The 13,298-nt window shown below is 56.8% G+C and overlaps 1 protein-coding gene across 2 annotated transcripts; it reads right to left on the reverse strand.

Moving 5' to 3' along the window:
- Positions 1–2,711: 2,711 nt before the first annotated feature.
- On the reverse strand, positions 2,712–13,273 carry THYN1 (thymocyte nuclear protein 1). Of its 2 annotated transcripts, none has more exons than XM_068160073.1 (8): positions 13,116–13,273; positions 12,422–12,505; positions 9,621–9,847; positions 8,492–8,560; positions 7,156–7,248; positions 5,921–6,016; positions 4,225–4,375; positions 2,712–2,937 (listed from the first exon to the last, which is right to left on the reverse strand). In XM_068160073.1, the coding sequence occupies exons 2-8, from the start codon at positions 12,462–12,464 to the stop codon at positions 2,891–2,893; spliced, it is 726 nt and encodes a 241-aa protein (XP_068016174.1). In that variant the 5' UTR covers positions 12,465–12,505; positions 13,116–13,273; the 3' UTR covers positions 2,712–2,890. The 2 variants fall into 2 exon arrangements, with proteins under 2 accessions (XP_068016174.1, XP_068016172.1); XM_068160071.1 differs by having other exon boundaries at positions 12,422–12,508.
- Between the last annotated feature and the right edge of the window lie 25 nt (positions 13,274–13,298).

A 13,298-nucleotide genomic window follows, 5' to 3' on the forward strand; every position in this document is an offset into this window, starting at 1 on the left:
CCCTCCTCTCCTCTCCTGTGTGCTCGCCTCTCCTGTGTGCTCTCCTCTCCTGTGTGCTCTCCTCTCCTGTGTGCTCTCCTCTCCTGTGTGCTCTCCTCTCCTGTGTGCTCTCCTCTCCTCTGTGCCCTCCTCTCCTCTCCTGTGTGCTCTCCTCTCCTGTGTGCTCTCCTCTCCTGTGTGCTCTCCTCTCCTGTGTGCTCTCCTCTCCTGTGTGCTCTCCTCTCCTGTGTGCTCTCCTCTCCTGTGTGCTCTCCTCTCCTGTGTGCTCTCCTCTCCTCTGTGCCCTCCTCTCCTCTCCTGTGTGCTCTCCTCTCCTGTGTGCTCTCCTCTCCTGTGTGCTCTCCTCTCCTGTGTGCTCTCCTCTCCTCTGTGCCCTCCTCTCCTGTGTGCTCTCCTCTCCTCTGTGCCCTCCTCTCCTCTCCTGTGTGCCCTCCTCTCCTGTGTGCCCTCCTCTCCTCTCCTGTGTGCTCTCCTCTCCTCTGTGCCCTCCTCTCCTGTGTGCCCTCCTCTCCTCTCCTGTGTGCCCTCCTCTCCTCTCCTGTGTGCTCTCCTCTCCTCTGTGCCCTCCTCTCCTGTGTGCCCTCCTCTCCTCTCCTGTGTGCCCTCCTCTCCTCTCCTGTGTGCTCTCCTCTCCTGTGTGCTCTCCTCTCCTGTGTGCCCTCCTCTCCTTTGTGCTCTCCTCTCCTGTGTGCCCTCCTCTCCTTTGTGCTCTCTCGTGTGTGCCCTCCTCTCCTGTGTGCCCTCCTCTCCTCTCCTGTGTGCCCTCCTCTCCTCTCCTGTGTGCTCTCCTCTCCTGTGTGCCCTCCTCTCCTTTGTGCTCTCCTCTCCTGTGTGCCCTCCTCTCCTGTGTGCCCTCTTCTCCTGTGTGCCTTCCTGTGTGCCCTCCTCTCCTGTGTGCCCTCCTCTCCTGTGTGCCCTCCTCTTCTTTGTGCTCTCCTGTCCTGTGTGCCCTCCTCTCCTCTGTGCTCTCCTCTCCTCTGTGCTCTCCTCTCCTGTGTGCCTTCCCGTGTGCCCTCCTGTCCCGTGTGCCCTCCTCTCCTCTGTACCCTCCTCTCCTCTGTACCCTCCTCTCCCGTGTGCCCTCCTCTCCTCTCCTGTGTGCCCTCCTTGTGCAACCAGACTTTGTGGGGGAAGCCTCCATTTCCACTCCCCCTGCCAGCCGGCAGGGCCCTCCCTGGCCGTCCCCAGCGAGCAGCCGAAGCCTGAGGTCACTCCAGGACAAGGTACTTGGGGAGAGCATTTCATGAGCACGGGGAGGGGCAGAGAGCCCTCCAGCAGCTGTGGCCCCCAGCTGGGAGGCTTTCTCTTCACTACTTGGATCTCATCCTCTCTCCCGGGCAGAGTCAGCCGGGGGGTGGTGGGCAGGGGGTGGGGAGGGGGAGTGTGCAAGCCCTAAACCAAGCAGTGCAACCTGTAATTAAGCCTCTGCTGTGTTTACATGTTTCTTAATTCGTTGTCTTTTCAATGGCTGTATTTTAAAACCCGGGGGTGGGGTGGGGTGGGGGAGGTCTGGGGGGTGGTGGAGGGGGAGTTTGTCTCTTCAATTAAAAAGAGCCAGCCCTGGCTGTCAAATGCTGTGCATGAGTTTGTCTGCTATGGTTTCTGTTGCCTGGCCTGGCCTGGGTCTGGTTGTGTTGTTGCTTTGGGGTTGGTTGGTTGGGGTTTTCTTTCCCCCCTCCTCCCCTTTTTGTTCAGTGCCATCCTGTGCAGCCCCTCCAAAGGTGCTCATTGAAGTTTGTCTTTTGCTCTCCTTTGAGAGACCCTTGGTCTTCATAAGTTCTGGCACTGCTTGGAAGGTGGAGGTCCCAACAGAGCTGAAAACTCAGCTGTATTTCCCCCCCCATTTCCCTTGATGGGAAGGGTTGTGCCTGCAGGAAGCTAACTGTGATCTGCTGTGCAGGGTGTGGGCAGAGGATGGAGAGCTTCAGGGAGTGCTGTAGGTTGGAAGGGACCTTAGAGGCCATCTAGTTCCAGACCCCTGCCATGGGCATGGACACCTCCCACCAGCCCAGCTTGCTCAGGCTTCAGGGAGTGCTGTAGGTTGGAAGGGACCTTAGAGGCCATCTAGTTCCAGACCCCTGCCATGGGGATGGACACCTCCCACCAGCCCAGCTTGCTCAGGCTTCAGGGAGTGCTGTAGGTTGGAAGGGACCTTAGAAGCCATCTAATTCCACCCCCCTGCCATGGGCACGGACACTTCCCACCAGCCCAGGTTGCTCAAGCTTCAGGGAGTGTTTAGGTTGGAAGGGATCTTAGAGGCCATCTAGTTCCACCTCCCTGCCATGGGGATGGACACCTCCCACCAGCCCAGCTTGCTCAGGCTTCATGGAATGCTTTAGGTTGGAAGGGACTTAGAGGCCATCTAGTTCCACCCCCCTGCCATGGGGATGGACACCTCCCACCAGCCCAGCTTGCTCAGGCTTCAGAGTGTTTAGGTTGAAAGGGACTTAGAGGCCATCTACTTCCAACTTCCCTCAAGGCCTCACCCAACCTGAACACCTCCAGGGAGGGGACATCCACAGCCTCCCTGGGCAGCCTGTGCCAGTGTCTAGATCTCCATTTCCTTGCTTAGTGACACCTTTCTGCACAAACCCATCCCTCTGCAGCCCCTGGGTCCTGCAGTAAGCATCCTCAGGGAGAAGGAAGCTGTTTGGCTCTTCAGGAAGAGGTCAAATGCAGGTCTTCCCCCTGTGAAGAACTGAAGGCTGGAAGTGATTCCAAAAGGCTTTATTTAAAAAGAAGCAGAACTAAGTTGTGTCAGGAGAAGGGCTCCAGGGTGTGTGCAGGCAGGGTCTGGTTGCTGTGATTCAGCCAGGGGATGTGAGGGTTACAGCTGGGCTAGGCAGGAGGCATCAGCAGGCTGGGGAGAAGCTGTGCTGCTCTCAGTTTCTCATTGGGGCTTTTCCTCTTCCAGGCTCAATATAAAATCAAACTCCTCTGCATTGGGAAGGGAAGGAAGGAAAAGCTCTAAGTGGAACTTCCAAGCTCAGAGATTCATAGAATCATTGAATGGTTTGGGTTGGAAGGGAGCTTAAAGCTCAGCCAGTTCCAACCCCCTGCCATGGGCAGGGACACCTCCCACCAGCACAGGCTGCTCAAGGCCTCATCCAGCCTGGCCTGGAACACCTCCAGGCAGGGGACAGCCACAGCCTCCCTGGGCAGCCTGTGCCAGAGTCTCCCCAGCCTCACTCTCAACAATTTCTTCCTCATCTCCAGTCTCAATCTCCTCTCTCCCAGCTCAAAGCCATTGTTCCTCATCCTGGCACTCCCAGCCCTTGTCCAAAGCCCCTCCCCAGCTCTCCTGGAGCCCTTCAGCTACTGGAAGGCTGCTCTAAGATCTCCCTGGAGCCATCTCCAGGCTGCACAGCCCCAACTCTCCCAGCCTGTCCCCACAGGGGAGGTTTTCCATCCCTCTGATCATCTCTGTAGCCTTCTCTGGACCTCTCCACCAGTTTCCTGTCCCTCTTGGGCTGGGGGGCCCAGAACTGGGATGCAGTGCTGTCAGTGGGGTAAGCTCTGGGAGTTGAGGGTTGCCTCTCAGGGGGTAGGGCAGTAGGGAAGGGTAGGATAGGGTAGGGAAGGGTAGGATAGGGAAGGGTAGGATAGGGTAGGGAAGGGTAGGATAGGGTAGGGAAGGGTAGGATAGGGTAGGGAAGGGTAGGGCAGGATAGGATAGGATAGAATGGAATGGAATTAATCAGGTTGGAAAAGACCTTCAAGATCATCAAGTCCAACCTAGCACCCAATACCATCTGATCAACTAACCCATGGCACCAAGCACCCCATCCAGTCTCTTCCTAAACACCTCCAGTGATGGTGACTCCACCACCTCCCTGGGCAGCACATCCCAATGGCCAATCTCTCTCTCTCTCTGTAGCATTTCTTCCTCACCTCCAGCCTAAACCTCCCCTGGCACAGCTTGAGACTGTGTCCTCTTGTTCTGGTGCTGGCTGCCTGGGAAAAGAGACCAACCCCCACCTGGCTACAACCTCCCTTCAGGCAGTTGCAGAGAGCAAGAAGGTCTCCCCTGAGCCTCCTCCAGGCTAAGCAACCCCAGCTCCCTCAGCCTCTCCTCACAGGGCTGTGCTCCAGACCCCTCCCCATCTTTGTTGCCCTTCTCTGCACACCTTCAAGTTTCTCAATGTCCTTTTGACCTGAGGGGCCCAGAACTGGACCCAGGACTCCAGGTGTGGCCTAAGCAGCGCAGAGGAAGGAGGTTCTCACCTTGTGTGAGTGGCTGGATGGAGAGGCGCTGCCTGGTGAAGAGCATCATGTCCTTGAGGGGCCCTCCCTCTGCCTTGTGCGCCAGGTGGAGAGCCTTCAGCTCGGAGAGGGGCAGGAACCGCTTCGTCATCCGCACGAACTGCACATCCACCTGGGACGGGAGGGGGAGCCAGGGAGCATGGCTGGAGAAGGAGCTGGCCTCCAGAAGACTGGGGGGGGTGTGTGTGTGTGTGTGTGTGTGAGAGGATAGAGAATACAGCCACCTGATCTAGTGGGAGGTGTCCCTGCCCACGGCAGGGGGGTTGCAACTGGATGATCACTGAATCAGTGAGCTTGGGAAAGGCCTCAGAGATCATCAGGTCCAACCTGGCACCCAGCACCTCCTGACTACTAAACCATGGCCCCAGGTGCTATGGTGGAGTCACCATCACTGGAGGTGTTTAGGAAGAGACTTGATGGGGAGCTTGGTGCTGTGGTTTAGTTGATTAGATGGTGTTGGGTGATAGGTTGGACTTGATGATCTCAAAGGTCTTTTCCACCCTGGTTTATCCTATCCTATCCTATCCTATCCTATCCCATCCTATCCTACCCCATCCCATCCTATCCTACCCTGTCCTACCCTACCCTATCCCATCCCATCCCATCCTATCCTACCCTACCCTACCCATCCAATCCATTTTTGAACACCTCCAGGGTTGGGGACTCCACCACCTCCCTGGGCAGCACATCCCAATGGCCAATTCCTCATCCTGGGAAGAATTTCTTCCTCACCTCCAGCCTGAACCTCCCCTGGCACAGCTTGAGACTGTGTCCTCTTGTTCTGCTGCTGGCTGCCTGGGAGAAGAGACCAACCCCCACCTGGCTACAACCTCCCTTCAGGGAGCTGCAGAGAGCAAGAAGGTCTCCCCTGAGCCTCCTCTTCTCCAGGCTAAGCAACCCCAGCCCCCTCAGCCTCTCCTCATAGGGCTTCTTGAGGTCCCTTCCAACCCTTCCAAGTCTGTGATCCTATGAAGTGCAGCTGGTGGCTGACTTGCTCTGCCCCAGAATGGTTTGGAAGCTTTTGCTTGCTGCAGGCTAAAAGAACTCCCAGCTATGCTGGCAGGTGATTTGTTTGCATGACTCCCTGCCCTGTGCACTAGCAACACACATTCCCCTTGGCACTGACAGTGCAGGATTAAGCTGTGGGATGCAGCCAGCCCCTGCAGAGTCACTCCCCTGTAATTTGCTGTGCCTCAGAACAGCTGCAAACAAGGCTGCACAGCCATCAGTGGTACTCAGAGGTGTTCCTTCCCTTTCCCAACCTGCAATTCTGCCCTGCATGGAGGGCAGCTCTGCATCCAAGCAAGATGTGGGAAGTTAGGGGAGACACATTTTGGGGGGCTTCTGGAAGAAACAGGGGGGAAAGGCAGAGGGAACAATCAGGCCTGGCTTTTCCCTTGGAACCACAGAGTCAAGCAGGTTGGAAAAGACCTCAGAGATCAAATCCAACCTAGCACCTAATCCCTACCACCTCCTGACAACTAAACCATGGCTCCAAGTGCCACATCCAAGCCTTGTTTGAACACCTGCCTGAAAGAGAAAAGGGCAGGCAGGCAGGCCAGAAGCTTAAGATGTGGAATATGATGGCAGGAGGCTTCTAGCTTCACTGGGCTTGCAGCCAGAGCCTGAAACAGTTTGGTTTGGTTTGCTACCTTACCATGGACCATTTGGGGTTCTCTTTCCTGCTGGTGGCATCATAGTGAGGATCCTTCTCATCAAACTGGGTGTGGTCAGGGTATGCCTCCTTTACAACCTGAAGCAGAAGGGGAGAGGAATGGGAGACAGTCAGCTGGAAAGCACAGCCAGCCAAGGGCATGAAACATCCTTCAGCAAGCTGGGAGTGGACACAAGGAACACTCCTGCTGCAAACCCCCAGCCTGGCTTTCCCTGAGCTCCACTCTGATGGTGAGAGATTGATTCCCTTCCTTTATGTGCCTTGGGTCCAAGCACTGCAGAGCAGCAAGGCTGCTGGGGAAGCAGCATCACCTTCTTGGAGGCAGTGTGAAGGAGCACAGGCAGCACTGCAAGCCAGGCAGAGGGCCTCTAAGACCATCCAGTCCAACCAGCAGCCCAACCACACCATGGCCACTAAAGTATGGCCCCAAGTGCCATGGCCACAGCAGCCAGGAGGGGATTGGTCTCTTGTCCCAGAACAAGCACCAGCAGCACCAGAACAAGAGGACACAGTCTCAAGCTGTGCCAGGGGAAGTTTAGACTGAAGGTGAGGAGAGTTCTTCCCAGAGAGAGTTGTTAGCCCTTGGAATGTGCTGCCCAGGGAGGTGGTGGAGTCCCCATCCCTGGAGGTGTTCAAGAGGAGACTTGGTGCTTGGTGCCATGGGTTAGTTGATTAGGTGGTGTTGGGTGAGAGGTTGGACTTGGTGATCTTGAAGGTCTCTTCCAACCTGGTTCATTCTATTCTAATCCACCTCTCTGCACTTCATGAAGTTAATTATGGTGTTGAGGAGAAAGCTCTTCCCAGAGAGAGCTGTTAGCCCTTGGAATGTGCTGCCCAGGGAGGTGGTGGAGTCCCCATCCCTATCCCATGGCACCATGGTGCCATGGTTTAGTAGTCAGGAGGTGTTGGGTGACAGGTTGGACTTGATGATCTTTGAAGTCTCTTCCAACCTTATTGATTCTATGATTCTATGATTCCTGAAGCCCTCCAGGGATGGGGACTCCACCACCTCCCTCCCTGGGCAGCCTGTCCCAGTGCTGTCAGCCTCTGTGGCACCTGAGCCAGCCCTGCTGTGATAGGCACCAATGAGCCCAGGCTCCTTTGCTGCTCTGCCTGAGCAACTCTTGCACTGCTTTGGTGCTGAGACAGGAGTAGGGCCCAGGAGCAATTTGGTAAGGTATCAGTTATCACACACAGGAGGAGATGAAGGCACTCACCTTGACAATGCCAACAATGCCAGGCTCTTTACAGTTGCTGTGGTAGAAGAAGGCCTGCTGCCCAAGCTTCATGGCTCTCAGGAAATTCCTTGCCTGTCAGGTGTCAAAAGGAGACTCTGAGCTCTTTGTATCAAGCTCTTGGGGTTTCACCACCAGCAGCTAGGAACAAGAACTAACAAGCAAAGTGCTTAGAGCTACTCAGGTTAAGGTTTCCTACAGCTGTCATACAGATGTTTCCTGCTGCAGTGACACAAACTAAGGGTAAGGAGCAAGATCCTGTTGGGTTAGAAGGTGCTGGAAGCTGTCCAGAGCAGGGCCAGGAGGAGGAGCAGAGGGTTGGAGCTGCTCTGCTATGGAGACAGCCTGAGAGAGTTGGGGTTGTGCAGGCTGGAGAGGAGAAGGCTCCCAGGAGACCTTCTGGTGGCCTTCCAGTGTCTGCAGGGGGCTGCAAGCAAGCTGGGGAGGGACTTTGGAGGGTGTCAGGGAGGGATAGGACTTGGGGGGGATGGAGCAAAACTAGCAGTGGGGAGATTGAGATTGGCTGTGAGGAAGAAGTTCTTCCCCATGAGGGTGGCAAGAGCCTGGCCCAGGCTGCCCAGGGAGGTGGTGGAAGCCTCCTGCCTGGAGGTGTTTGCAGCCAGGCTGGAGGTGGCTGTGAGCAACCTGCTGTGGTGTGAGGTGTCCCTGCCCATGGCAGGGGGGTTGGGGCTGGCTGAGCCTTGAGCTCCCTTCCAGCCCTGACAGCGCTGTGATTCTATGATGCTAAGGTGTGTGTGAATTCAACAGCTTCACCTCACTCCTTCAGAGGCAGCAGAAGACTTCACTTAGCTGCCAGCAGCCAGGCAACAGAGGGGATCACACATGGGAGGGAAGCCAGTGTGGACTGGGAGCCTGGAATGGAAAGCTGTAGACTGACAGGGCTCAGTGCCTGGGTAAGTACAGACTTGCTGAAGGGTGCCAAGGGAAATACAGGCTGGTGGCAGCTAAAGAACACCTGGGTGACTTGACAGAACATTACCCAGCCTCAACCTGACTTGACCTAGACACAATTAAGCAGGAATTTAGACTCACTGACTCACAGACTTGTCAGGCTTGGAAGGGACCTCAAGGATCATCCAGTTCCAACCCCCTGCCCTGGGAAGGGACACCTCCCACTAGATCAGGTTACCCAGAGCCACATCCAGCCTGGCCTGGTGCTCTGACTCCCATCCAAATGCAACTGGAAAACCAGGCAGAAGGAGATGCTCCAGGCAAAGGCAATGAGTTAGCTGTGGGGACAGCACCTCCTTCTCCATTGCTAGCTCAGCATCTCCCATCTCTGCCACGTGCTCCTTACCTGATAGTTCCTTACTCCATCCCAAAAGGTTGTCTGATTGGGCTGGGCTTTCAAGTCATCAATGCTGAACTGCCAAATGGAAGGGAAATGCAGGTGAAGTTCAGGAGGTGGCCTGGCCTTTATTGTCTGCATTTTGCCTCAGCATTTGTTCCTAGGAGCTCCTTGGGTTCTAGCACAAGCTTGACACCATCTTCCTTTTGCTCCCACAGGGACCAGAGAAAAGCCTTCACAAAGGAGGAGCAGTGCAGCAGTGTAAGGGCACAGTCTGCAATAGATGCTGCCCCTGCTGTCAACAGCTGAGCCTCCTCAGCACCTGACTCCCCCTCTTACTCAAGTACCAAACCCCCTGGCAGAGAACAACATAATGGCCTTCTCCTTCACAGGATGGAAGGGACCCCCAGAGAGCACCCACTCCAACCCCCCTGCCAGAGCAGGGTCACCCAGGGCAGCTCACACAGGAACACATCCAGGTGGGGCTGGAAAGTCTCCAGAGGAGGCTCCCCAACCTCTCTGGGCAGCCTGCTCCAGGGCTCCAGCACCCTCACAAAGTTTTCCCTCCTGTTCCCCTGGCACCTCCCCTGCTCCAGCTTGCCCCCAGTGCCCCTTGGCCTGTCCTGGGACGTCCCTGGGCAGAGCCTGGCTCCATCCTCCCCACACTGCCCTGCACATCTTCATCCCCAGCAACGAAGGCAGCCCTCAGGCTCCTCTGCTCTAAGCCCCAGCTCCCTCAGCTGTCCCCACAGAGAGATGCTCCACTGCCCTGCAGCAGCTTGATGGCTGTGCTGGACTCCCTCAAGCAGATCCCTGAGGCCCTTCTTGAACTGAGGGGCCCAGAACTGGACACAATATTCCAGCTGCAGCCTCAACAGGGCAGAATGGGAGGGGGAGAACCTCTTTATACCTACTCACCACACCCCTTCTAATCCACCCCAGGCTGCCATTGGCCTTCCTGGCCACCAGGGCAGGTTTACAACTCAGAAGGAGGGTTTTGAGAAGTAAAAGCACAAGTGTGTTAATACTGCACACAGTCTGAGCTGTCTGACCCTGTACCTCAGCAGCCAGGCACTGATGCCCTGGCCCCTGGAGGAGCTGCTGCTGTACCTTGAGTGAGGAAGGTTTTGGTGCTTACTTTCACATCCACTCCTTTCTCCAGCCTGCTCTCTGGTTCTGACTTCAGCAGCCAGTGGCAATATGTGATCTTGCTTTCCTCCCCACCAGAGTCAGACTCCTTTGCCTTCTTCCAGTTCTTCCATCCTGACTTGGAGGTTGCTGGAGGTTTCGTGGACTTCTCTTCTTCCTCCTTATCCGAAGCCTCCTCCTCAGTTTTGGCCATTTTAGCATCAGGCTCTTTTTTATCTTAAAAGAAACAATTAAAACACCCCCAACCACACTCAGCTGGACCACACTCTGAGCCTGCTAAGAACTGCTGCTGAAACACTTCTCAGCTGGACCACACTTTGAGCCTGCTAAGAACTGCTGCTGAAACACTTCTCAGCTGGACCACACTTTGAGCCTGCTAAGAACTATGAGCAGGTGACAAAATTAATAGATGAGGGGAGAGCAACTGATGTCATTTACCTGGACCTGAGCAAAGCCTTCGACACTGTCCCCACCACATCCTGGTCTCCAGACTGGTGACACATGGGTGTGATGGGTGACCACTGGATGGATAAGGAACTGGCTTGATGGCTGCACCCAAAGAGTGGCTGTCCATGGCTCCATGTCCCAGGGGAGGCCAGGGACAAGCAGAGTCCCTCAGGGATCAGTCCTGGGACCAGGCTTGTTCAACATCTCTGTGGGTGCCATGGACAGTGGCACTGAGTGCACCCTCAGCAGGGTTGCTGATGACACCAAGCTGTGTGGTGCAGCAGACAGCTGGAGGGAAGGGATCCATCCAGAGGGAGCTGGACAGGCTGGAGAGGTGGGCACAAGCCAACCTCAGGAGGTTCAACAAGACCAAGGGCAGGGTCCTGCAGCTGGGTGCAGGCAATCCCAGGCACAAATGCAGGCTGGGCAGGGACTGGCTGGAAAGCAGCCCTGAGGAGAGAGCCTTGGGGGTGCTGGGGGAGGAGAAGCTCACCAGGAGCTCTCAGTGTGCACTTGCAGCCCAGAAAGCCAACCAGAGCCTGGGCTGCAGCAGGAGAAGTGTGGCCAGCAGGGCAAGGGAGGTGATTCTCCCCCTCTGCTCAGCTCTGGGGAGACCCCACCTGGAGTACTGCCTCCACTTCTGGAGCCCCTATGACAAGAGGGATCTGGAGGTGCTGGAAGGTGTCCAGAGAAGGGCCAGGAGGATGAGCAGAGGGCTGGAGCTGCTCTGCTGTGAGGACAGACTGAAGGAGTTGGGGCTGTTCAGTCTGGAGAAGAGAAGGCTCCCAGGTGACCTCATTGTGGCCTTCCAGGATCTGAAGGGGGCTCCAAGAAGGCTGGGGAGGGACTGCTCAGGATCTCAGGGAGTGATAGGACTAGGGGGAATGGAATGAAGCTGGAGGTGGGGAGATTGAGGCTGGAGGGGAGGAGGAAGTTCTTCCCCATGAGAGTGGTGAAGCCCTGGAATGGGTTGTGCAGGGAGGTGGTTGAGGCCCCAGCCCTGGAGGTGTTTGCAGCCAGGCTGGCTGAGGCTGTGGCCAGGCTGATCTAGTGTGGGGTGTCCCTGCCCATGGCAGGGGGGTTGGAACTGGATGATCCTTGTGGTCCCTTCCAACCCTGAATGAAACTATGAAACTATGAAACTGCTGCTGAAACACTTCTCAGCTGGCCAGGCTGGTTCCACATATGGGTGTTTGACTGCAGGCACCAAAGTGGATGGAGGGGAACCCAGTGAGTAAGAGGAAAACTGATCAGCAAAGGAAGAGATTTAAACCACTGCAGTAGCTGGAGGGCTTTGATGAAGCCTCCACTGTGCTTCCTCTCCAGGGAGGGGTTTAGATCCCCACTCAAGACAGCAAAAAACCAACCCCAAGAGTTAATATGAAGTGATTAAAGGGTGAGGAGGTGGTGATGTGCTGCAGTCAGTTAAGCAGATGAGTGGCACAGACATAGAATGGCTTAGGTTGGAATGGGCCTCAGAGATCATCTACTCCAACCCCCCTGCCATGGGGGACACCTCTCAGCTAGACTCAGCTGCTCAAGGTTCCATCCAGCCTGGCCTTGAACACCCTCAAGGAGGAGGCATCCACAGCCTCCCTGGTCAGCCCATTCCAGAGTCTTACCACCCTGGTACTGAAGATCCAGCCTAACCCTGCTCTCCCTCAGCTTCAAGCCATCCCCCCTTGTCCTATTGCTGGACACCCTTCTGGTAAGTCCCTCTGAAGCCTTGCCATAGGATCCCCTCAGGTACTGGAAGGCTGCTGTAAGGTCTCCCAGGAGCCTTCTCTTCTCCAGGCTGAACACTCCCAGCTCCCTCAGCCCATCCTCATAGCAGAGGTGCTCCAGCCCTTGGACAATCTTTGTGACCCTCCTCTGGACTTGATACTCATCTCACACCTTGAACCCCATGTAATGCTGCCTCAAGTGCAAGGCTTTTTGTCCACAGAACCACACAATTTCAGGGGCTGGAAGGGACCTGGAAAGGTCATCTAGTCCAACCCCCCTGCCAGAGCAGGGGGTCTTTTGGGGTTGCTTTACAGATGGTCTCACATCAGCTTCCTGCCACTACCCTGGGTGTCCTTTGGCTGGCCACCTAGAGGATGTGAAAGCTCTTCATGAGTTGTAGTTCTTAACCACATCGTGCTGAGAATACCTCACTGCCCCTGGGGTACAGCTGGCAGCCTTGTCTGGGCCACACATGGCTGCCCAGGCTGTTAGACAGAGGAAATGCTGCCTGTCAGACATGTGGCTTTGAGAGGCAGGCAGTTAAGGTGACTGTCTGTACTTTCACTACAGCTTGGATCCCGTGAGCGAGGCTAAATCAGTCAGGATGCCAGCACAGACCTGCTGCTGCTCCTTTGTCTCTCTTCCTGCTCGGCCAAGGCATCTCTGCTCTCTTTGAATTATCTTCTCCTCCCCGAGGAGCACCTGCTGAACGAGAGGAGAAAAGAGAGGAGTGCTGCTCGTTCAGGAGAGGTGACGAAAGAGAGGAGCAGCGAAAGCTGCACGGCTAAGCGGAGAGTAAATCGGTGTCCTGCCTTCGGCTCAGCCATTTCCTCTATCAGTGCGAACGCTGGCACCGGCCGAGGACCACACCCGTGGTGAGCTGGAGGCAGCAGGGCCCTCCACACCCGCGCTGCTGGACACCACCACCGGCTGCTCTGCCCCGCAGCCCTGGGGAAGGAAAGGTCCCGACGGTGCCTGGCCGAAGCCTGGCCTCTCTCTGCCGTGCGAGGGCAGCCGTGCCTTCGAAGGAAGGGCACCGCTCGCCTCGCAGCCCAGCCCAGCCCAGCCCAGCCCAGCCTGGCACCGCGGGCTCCGGCTCCGCTTGCTGCCGGCAGGGCTGGGGCGTGCAGAGCCCCTTCGGGAAGGGCAGCGAGATGCCTGCCCTGCCCCTGCCCCTGCCCCCTTCAGCCAGCAGCCCTGCGCAAGTTCTCTGCCTCGGAGCTGGCCTCCTCCGGCCGGGGCGGCTGGCATCAACTTTTCCAGCTCCCCTCCCTCCCTCCTTCCCTCCCATCCAGCCCCGGCTGCCCCTCACCGGCTGTGGCCGCCGCGGAGCGGGAGCGGGAGCGGGAGCGGGGCCGTGCGGCGGGATGCTGCTGCCGCCTGTGCCGGGGCCGGGCAGCGGCAGGAGGAAGCGCGGCGCCGCCGTCCCGCCCGCTCGGAAGCGGTGCCCGTTATGCAAAGCCGAGGCTCAGCCCTCGCCGCCTTCCCCGCAGCC

Source organism: Melanerpes formicivorus, unplaced genomic scaffold (assembly GCF_026170545.1).
Source record: "Melanerpes formicivorus ecotype bairdi unplaced genomic scaffold, bMelFor1.0.p_v2 SCAF_47, whole genome shotgun sequence".
NCBI classification, from domain to species: domain Eukaryota; kingdom Metazoa; phylum Chordata; class Aves; order Piciformes; family Picidae; genus Melanerpes; species Melanerpes formicivorus.